The sequence below is a fragment of the Morus notabilis genome, unplaced genomic scaffold (genome assembly GCF_000414095.1).
Source record: "Morus notabilis unplaced genomic scaffold, ASM41409v2 Scaffold271, whole genome shotgun sequence".
Lineage (NCBI taxonomy): Eukaryota > Viridiplantae > Streptophyta > Magnoliopsida > Rosales > Moraceae > Morus > Morus notabilis.
Genome location: NW_010365721.1, coordinates 172,486 through 181,351, shown reverse-complemented (window position 1 = coordinate 181,351; position 8,866 = coordinate 172,486). Strand labels below are relative to the sequence as shown.

The window sequence follows — 8,866 nt, the reverse complement described above, 5'->3', positions numbered from 1 at the left end:
TAAACTGTGAAGTGTCTATTTGATATAGTCATTGCATATAGATCAATCTTCCATAAATAATTCATAATTAGAGCAAGGTAAAATCCGTTAACCTCTCTAATTACTTCTTTATCCTTGAGTACCATTGATTCTCTAATGGACAGTGATTCATAAAACACATTCATGAATCGGAGCTCCTACTAGTCCAAGTACCGAATCAACCTTCAAGAGAATTATTTATCTACTTCTTTCTTAAGAAGGAATGGATTCCATCTCGTGTAATAACATTCCCGGCTACCTACTTCATCATGTCTCCAAAATACAAGGAATAGGATTCAGGATCTCAGAATCCGTACCGAGTAAATCAAAAGACACAAATCCATAAATAGGAGTCTGTTAAGAACTCAGGATTAAGATCATCCTATATATGACCATCGGTAGACTCAATTAGAATTTCTATACTTAACGGAATTATTAGAAATTCATATTGTGTATGTGTCCTTGTTCCACATAATCTCATTATGCGAAATACACTCATTTAATATCTCGCTATATTAACAGTGCGGATAACACCGTTCCATTCTATATGAGAATGACATGTATTAATAATGTTTTAATTAAAGATTCTGAACTTTAATTTAAATTCATTATGAACATTACTTTTTGATTATTATCCTTAAACATTATCCTCTTGTATATAACACTTATATACAATGTTTAAGGTTACATAAATAATCATGGATTTTTTATTGATATTCATAAAATATTCATAAATATATGCACATAAAATAATGAATAAACTCTTTTACTAAATAAATAATAAATATCCTATTACATCTCATGCTTCTAGGACACCATTCCCAACACAATCGCCCCCAAATCGGCGAGAATTAGTTCTGATCTCTGATGACCTCCAGGATATGGTTGGCAAAAACAATGAGATTTGGACGGATCTGGTCGCGATGGCTGGCTCTGGAGGCTTCACAGAGAGAACTCGAAATAAAGGTGGAGTTTAGAGGCTTCATGAAGAAAACAATCATCGTTGTCCTTTCGTCACCATTGCCACCTGTTGCTCTTCTTCTCCGGTGACAGGAGAACCAAGCTCAGCGTACATAGAAGAGATACGAGGGAAAGCAGATTGGAACGATGGGGGAGAGAGAGAAGAAAGAGAAATAGATCGCTCTAAAAAAGAAAAATGAAAACCCTATAAAGAAGGGTAAAAATGGAAAAGAGTAATTTATTTTGAAAAGAAATACACATATATTATAATTTACTGACTTTAAAAAATATGCTATTAAATTTATTTGCACCTCTAAAATATGATAATTGGTGAATTTTCCCTGAAACAAACGAGTCCTGGATAGAATTGGGCTGTGCACCCGCTAGCCCATTAAGGCTCAAACCCGTTAACCCTCTAAACCATTATAAAAGCACAGCCACTCCTTAAACCCTTTACCCTAGCAAGCGGCGACTTGCAAAACTTCGTTCTGTAACTAAAACCCTAATTCTCCTGCGGCTAACCCTAGCAAAAATGAGACCTCCTCGAGGTAACTACAACTTTCCTTACTTTCAATTCGATTCACCTTTCGATTCTCTTTGACCTGTCTTGATGATCTGATCGGTTTTGATTTTGCATTTTTCGCAGGACGTGGTGGCGGCGGATTCAGGGGCGGTCGCGGCGATGGAGGAGGAAGAGGAGGAGGGAGAGGCAGAGGAGGAGGAAGATTCGACGGCGGTGGCAGAGGCCGTGGCGGTGGCAGAGGCCGTGGCGGCGGGAGATCAGACCGAGGAAGACCTGGCGGCATGAAAGGAGGAAGCAGAGTGGTGGTTGAGCCTCATAGGCACGACGGAGTCTTCATTGCGAAGGGCAAAGAAGACGCTCTCGTCACCTTGAACATGGTCCCTGGTGAAGCTGTCTACAACGAGAAGAGGATTTCCGTTCAGGTTTCACCTATTTCCTCTTCTTTGAGCCCCTTAAAATGTCAACAAATTTTTTTTTTTTTTTTTTACTTTTCTTTATTTTTAGTAAATATTTCATGGTTTGTTTAAAATCTGATAAATTATTGATATTTTTTGGTGAATCATTGGGGACTTTAACAAAACTAAGGATATCTATTTAAAAAAATTAATTTAATACGATCATTTTTGTACATGTTTACGAATATTATTTACGTTTTCTTTTTCTAACCAAGTATTATGTTGGGTTCAGAAGGAAGATGGTACTAAAGTCGAGTATCGGGTGTGGAACCCGTTCCGTTCGAAGTTAGCAGCCGCCATTCTTGGTGGAGTTGATGACGTTTGGATTGTAATGACTCTATCTTGTGTTCTTTTGTTTTGAAGGAATGAATGATTTTATATAATTTGATTTTTATTTTTTCTGTATGTTAATCTACTTTTTTATAATATAGAAACCTGGTGCTCGGGTTCTCTACCTTGGGGCTGCATCAGGAACCACAGTCTCTCACGTGTCTGACATTGTTGGACCTGTAAGTAGTCTTTGCCTAGTATTTTTGAACGCTAAACTTTGTATTGTTAATGTTAGAATGATTTTTTAACAATGGGTTTTGTTTTGTTTTGTTTTGTTTCTAGACTGGGGTGGTTTATGCGGTGGAATTTTCTCACAGAAGTGGTAGAGATTTGGTCAACATGGCCAAAAAGCGGACGAATGTGATTCCCATTATTGAGGATGCCAGACATCCTGCTAAGTACAGGATGTTGGTTGGCATGGTAGATGTTATATTTTCTGATGTTGCTCAACCTGATCAGGTTGGCTACTTTGTTTTCAATGGTTCATTATTGATATACATGATTTTTGTCTTTAATCTGGCATTGCTGCAAGTTTCTTTTTATATGTACTACCTCACACTTTTTAGTGTTTGCGCTGGTGCTAATTATTACTTGTTAATAATTACCATAGTGGCTATCGTTGTTTTAAAGTTTGTGAGCTTTCTGTTGAAACTCTATTTGTGTATTTTCTTGATTCTCTGCCATAAAAAATTTCTTTGGTTTTACTTGGGATTCTTTGGTTTGTTGTTTCTTGTTGGTTTTTTATCTGTCTGTTTTAAAATGGTGTGTTTTGCTCTTTATATACTTTTGCATATGATGAGTTACTCGGATTCCCCTTCAGGACATCATGGATGATGCACATTCGAGTTTTCTGATGCAGATTTTAGTTTATTCCCTTTTTATAATATAAAGAGTTCTAAGTTTCTTTGGTAGTCATTATTATTTCTTCTTGGAGTGAGTAGTTGATTTTCTATTGTTTATCCTATTAAAACAAGTTTTGTAATTTTGGATTTCTTGTGTCTTTGTTTGCTTTTTGTTTTTTGTATGTTGGTTATTTGTTTTCTGGAGCACTTAGCATGTGACGAAGTTCTCGGATTCCCCTTCAAGACATTATGGGTGATGCTAAACCGAGATTCTGATGCTCAATCTGGATTATGATAGCTTTACTGCATTAATTTACTTCATTTTGTTTATTTTGACTTTGTTAATCTCTGCTTCATATTATTGTGAACATATTTTTTTTTAAACTAATAGTCTACCAACACTATGAGACAAGATGTGATGTGAATTGACTATAATCGAGATTAAACTTAGACAAACAATCAAAAAGCAATGTAAGGTCTGGTCAGTGAAGAAGTTTTCATTACTAATAAAACCTGGAGAAAGTTATTCAGGTATAACTAATTCACATTTGGCATTAAGTTGCTAGTTTTTAGCATTGAAATCCGCCAGTCTCCTCAGGTTTGTGATTTTGTATCTGAGATTTCATTTGTCGTTTCATTTTCTTCTTTTCAGGCAAGAATTCTAGCACTAAATGCTAGTTATTTTTTGAAAGCGGGAGGTCACTTTGTGATTTCTATTAAGGTTTGTTTCTCCCAACTTTCTCAGTCTTGTGATTTGAGTGGTGTTCGGCTATTTCAGCTTCTTTTTTTTTTGGCCATCTTTTGTTGATGAAAACCTTGTCATTTTTTCAGGCCAACTGCTGCTGAGGCAGTGTTTCAACAGGAAGTGAAGAAGTTGCAGGCTGAGCAATTCAAGCCTACTGAACAAGTGACTCTCGAGCCCTTCGAACGTGACCATGCCTGTGTGGTTGGTGCCTACCGCGTGCCCAAGAAGCAAAAAGCTGCTGCCTGAAAAACCTTGGTCTAATTTATCTGGATAGCTTATGTTGTTTTCTCTCGTTTTCACCAGCTCTAAAACTTCATTCGTGTAGTTTCTGTTCGTCGTTATGGCTGAATATGAATTTTGACTTTTTTTATTTATCCCAAGGTTGCAAAATATTTTAAGATTGTTTTGAAAATTTTTGTTATGCAAGGATATATTCCTTCCCTCAATTTTGTCTCTAATAAAACCTAAACAATTCAATCTCGGATTTAACGGAATGGGAACGGATAAACCTTATTAAATCGATGGATGGTCAACTTGAATTATTTTTCTTCCAAGTGATTGAGGGGCATCACGTACTGTGAATATTTAACATTACATGAATGGTTTTTGGATTTTTAGGGTGGCTCTTCACTTCAGTTCAGCTTCTACCTACGGCTCTCTGAATCAAGAGAACCAAGGAATCAAGGACGGGTTAATTGCTCCTTCTCATATTTGCCTTTTTTCTTTTTTTTTTTTTTTTTTTTTTTTTTTCGAAATTGAATGAAACAATAGATTAAACAAATTAACGTTGAAAGACGATACTTCTGTTTTTTATTTTTATTTTTTTTCTTTTCACACTCGATGCTTTTTCGCCGTATTTAGAGTTGGTTTTGTTTTTTGTTTTTTTTTTTTTTTTATGTTTTTCGAGAAAAAAAATAAAAACGGGAGACAAAAAGTGTTTAGCACAATTAAAGCTAAAAAAAAAAAAAATTATGTTTTGGTTTAGGGTAAAAGGGGAGAGAAATGAAAAATGATTTTTAGTCGTTTTTTATTTTTTGTTTTTGTTTTCTTCTCTCTCGAGCATAGAGAGACATTAATAGATTTTTTTATATTGAAAATAATCTTTTGATAAAACTACTAAACGCATTTTTAAAAATAATTTCTGTCTGAGATTGAAAATATTTTCATTTTCATTTTCATTTTTATATAAAAAATAAAATTATTTTAGAACGAGTTCTAAATGCATTCTTTATTTTTCGTTTTTTGTTTTTTTTTTTCCTGTCAGTCTTCCTCGTGGCGGTGTATGACTTTTTTTTAATAAAAAATGTAATTGATAAAGAAAATCACATTGAAGTCGGAAATTATCAAAATTGACTTTACGCATTACAAAGTAATAGTAAGAACTTATATATATCAAGAAACTCAAGAATAAAGAAAAAAAAAAGAGAAATACGAAAAATATAAGGGATAAAGTTAGAGAAATTCTGTTTGCACCTCTAATATTCATGTATACTATCACTAAATTAAAATTTGCTTTTATTATAATTTTACGCTACATTAAAATTACATTAAAACCCATTAAGAATACATTTTTTTATATGTAAACCACATAACGTATAATACATCTTTTTATTATAAACCACATTAGTTATAAATAGAAATATTGGTTGATTTTTTATATAACAATGTAGAAGAGATGGGTTTCAAAATCATATTTTTTAGTTTTGTTAACACTTTTTGAAGTATTTCAATTGTAATATTTATATTGAAAAGATTTCAAAGCTCATTTGTTATGCTATGCTTGCACACAGTAAGTGTTTTTCTTCTCAGCATATGGAGGTTGTTTTTTTTTTTGTTTTTTTTTTTTTTGAGAATGAGAAAAGCTTTTATTATTGTTGAGATTGGTTAATTTTATTATTTTTTTATTTTATAAAACATGATAAAATAAAAATGAAAGTGTTCGTTGTGGGTGGGGTATGTGAGGGTTAAATTGGAAATCACATAGAACATTTCTATAAAAAGATTGCTGTTTTAGATATATGTTAGGAAATATTAATTTTTAGGGTGTATTTATAAAATTATGAGTGTAAATACAACTACTCATATAATTAACTTTGTAGTCTGTATTTTTTTTCACTTGTAAGGATAATCAAAATACATGGTCATATTCCTTTAAAAAAATGCTTATATAGCCTCCATAAATGTCAAAGTTTAAGAAGATGGTATAGGTTGCAAAATATCAATTAGGCATTATGAAATATTAATGGGTTTCTTATTTGGAGGTTATTTATATATTAAGTTAGAAAAAATGAAGAATTTATTCTTGAGAGTGCATAAGTCTGGATTTTTACTCTTTATTCTTAATAAATACCCTTTTATTAGTGTAATTATTTAACTAAAAATGTTATGAATCAATAGTAAATGGTAAAAATCATGACTCATGCACTTTTAATAGGTATTTGTCAAATTACAGAGTTATAAGTTATGCAATAAAAAATGGTGGCATTCACTCTAATATATTCAAAACAGTGTCTTGTTTTGAAATTTTGACTCAAAGAATAAGTTGCAAAGATAAGTAAAACTTACACTACCTTGTAAATTTATGAGATTGGAGTTGCAATAATAATTATGAAGTCTGTATAATTGTAAAACTTACACTACCTTGTAAAAGTTTGACATACTAAACAAATTGAAGTTTTTCCTTAAAAAAAAAAAAAAAACTTGTGAGATTGGAGTTGCAATAATAGTTTTCTTTTGAGACACTTTAGGAATAACAAAAATTACATTATAATTATTTTGATGATATTTGTTTATGCTAAAAATTATGTAGTACTTGAACTTAAAAAAATGATGTAGTAACATTTTAATAACAATTATATTTGTCATTTGTATAATAATTTAAATGTGTTACTATGTTTCAATATAATTTACAAATTTTAAGTTTAAAATCAAAAGAAAAATGCTAGAAGTGGGAGTTCAATGTTCTACTGGTGTTTCTTGTTTAATTGGCTAAAGCAATAAGGCTAAAAGAAAATGTAGAATTAGGGGATAAAAAAATAAACAAAAAAAAGGTTTGACATGCCAAACAAATTGAAGTTTTCCTTAAAAGAAAAAAAATTGAAGTTGAATAAATGAAAACGAAAAGAAAATGTGAAAGTGGGAATTGACTCCACGCGCAGCATTCGTGTGTGTCCTTTGCTCTGTTTTGTCTACTCAACTATGTTTTTTGGTTCTTTAAAAAAAAAAAAAAAAACCTTGTTTTTTTTTTAAGCTAAAGCAAAATGAAGATGAAAAACTACGAGGGTTTGGAATCGGTTTTGAAAACAGGTTTCACGTATCTCAAAAAATAAAAAGAAAATAAAAATAAAATGACGTTTATTGAGTAAATATTTTAAAAACAAAAATAGTGAGAATGGTTTTTGTAAATAAATTAAAAAACAGTTGACAGTTATTTTTATTTTTTTATTTTTATTTTTTAGTACTTATCAATAATATTATAATATATTAATTAATAGACACGATTTTATTTTTTTATTATACTCAAAATAATATCTTAAAAAACTAATAAAACACAATTTCAAAATCGGTCACAACATTATTCTCAAAACAATCTCATTTTTACTTTTTATTGAAATAAAATCATTTTAAAACTAATTCCAAACGCACATGTAATTAAATATCAAAAGTGGGATTAGAACCCACACCCTCTCACGAGGACCAGAACTTGAGTCTGGCGCCTTACTTTTCTCCAAAAATAATTAATAGGTTGTAGTAAAACAATTTTGAAAAAGTTACTTATAAACGTTAACAGGTAAAATGCACAGATGGTCTCAAAACTCTTTAGTAAGTGACAGTTTGGTCAATCTTTTTTTTTTTTGCAAAACAACCCCCAAACTCTTTAAAAGGTGACAATTTAGTCATTTCTGTCAAATTATGTTAAACTTTTAACAGAACGTGTCACGTGACCTATCACGTGACTTATTTTTTCAGTAAAATGACTTAAATGTGCCCATTAGAAAAGCCTTCTTCTTCTTCTTCTTCTTATTCTTTTCCCAAATTTCATCTCCAAATCCAAACTGGATTTTGCCCATTCCTCCTACCAAGATCTTGCCCAAACTGGACCATATGCTCAAAGTAAATTCCCAATCAAAAAACATAAAAACAAAAAACAAAAAACAAAAAATTAGTTTCTTATAGCAATCTTTCAAAGCCATTTCAAACAATTATTGTTTTAACTTCTAGGTTTGTTCAAATTGTCAATTTCTTACCTTATAGACAAGAGAAAAAGAAAATAAGCAAAATGTAGTTTAAACTTGAAATTTGTTGAGAAAATACGAAGACTGACTAGCCGAAATCGTCGCCAAACGAAATTGTTTGGCTACCCTCGGAGGGGAACAGAAACTGGAATTGAGAGTCGAGCTTCATCTTCTGCCTCTGAACATCGATAGCGAAAAACATCTGATAATACTCAACACTGCTCTATGAGGCCAAGAAGCCGAAGAAGAAGAAGAAAAGGCAAATAGCTCTCTGCCATTCCCGCTCCCATTCCTCGGAGCCCTAAGAAGCCTAGACTCATCGGAGAAGTGGTGAATGACCATCGCAGACAGTGTAATTGCCGCCGCCATAAGCAGAAGCAGAGGACGAGATCGAGCCGCCATGGCGACTCTCACAAGAAGATAGAGAAGCCCAAGCAAAAGACATGCTAGCTATCAACATCAGGAAATGAATCTATTACTATTGGTTCTAGTGAAATTGTTGGAAGTGGTAGCAACAGAAAAAGAATAATCCAGAGAACCAATCCACAGAGATAAGAGGAATGGGTCAAATCCAGTTTGGATTTGGAGATGAAATTTGGGGAAAAAAGGCTTTTCTAATGGGGGTATTTAAGTCATTTTACTGAAAAAAAGAGTCACATGATGGGTCACGTGACATGGTTGTTAGGATTGGTGTCCTAAAAGTATAAGATGTAATAGGATATTTATTATTTATTTAATAAAAGAGTTTATTCATTATT

The 8,866-nt window shown here is 32.1% G+C and overlaps 1 protein-coding gene and 2 non-coding genes across 3 annotated transcripts; all 3 read left to right on the top strand.

Annotated features, from left to right (window-relative positions):
• Nucleotides 1-1,425: 1,425 nt before the first annotated feature.
• LOC112093633 (probable mediator of RNA polymerase II transcription subunit 36b) lies at nucleotides 1,426-4,285 on the top strand. The gene is made up of 7 exons (XM_024172470.1): nucleotides 1,426-1,526; nucleotides 1,625-1,923; nucleotides 2,189-2,284; nucleotides 2,388-2,465; nucleotides 2,569-2,745; nucleotides 3,781-3,872; nucleotides 3,960-4,285. The coding sequence occupies exons 1-7, from the start codon at nucleotides 1,511-1,513 to the stop codon at nucleotides 4,117-4,119; spliced, it is 918 nt and encodes a 305-aa protein (XP_024028238.1). The 5' UTR covers nucleotides 1,426-1,510; the 3' UTR covers nucleotides 4,120-4,285.
• Nucleotides 3,073-3,144, top strand: LOC112093640. The gene has a single exon (XR_002903145.1). It is a non-coding gene; the product is annotated as a small nucleolar RNA snoR60 (small nucleolar RNA).
• LOC112093641 lies at nucleotides 3,338-3,408 on the top strand. Its single transcript, XR_002903146.1, has one exon. It is a non-coding gene; the product is annotated as a small nucleolar RNA snoR60 (small nucleolar RNA).
• Nucleotides 4,286-8,866: the final 4,581 nt, after the last annotated feature.

Coding starts and splice junctions, on each gene's coding strand:
- LOC112093633 (XM_024172470.1), top strand. Junction 2,746..3,780: donor ATGTTGCTCAACCTGATCAG/GTTGGCTACTTT, acceptor TCTTCTTTTCAG/GCAAGAATTCTAGCACTAAA. Junction 3,873..3,959: donor TGTTTCTCCCAACTTTCTCA/GTCTTGTGATTT, acceptor TCATTTTTTCAG/GCCAACTGCTGCTGAGGCAG.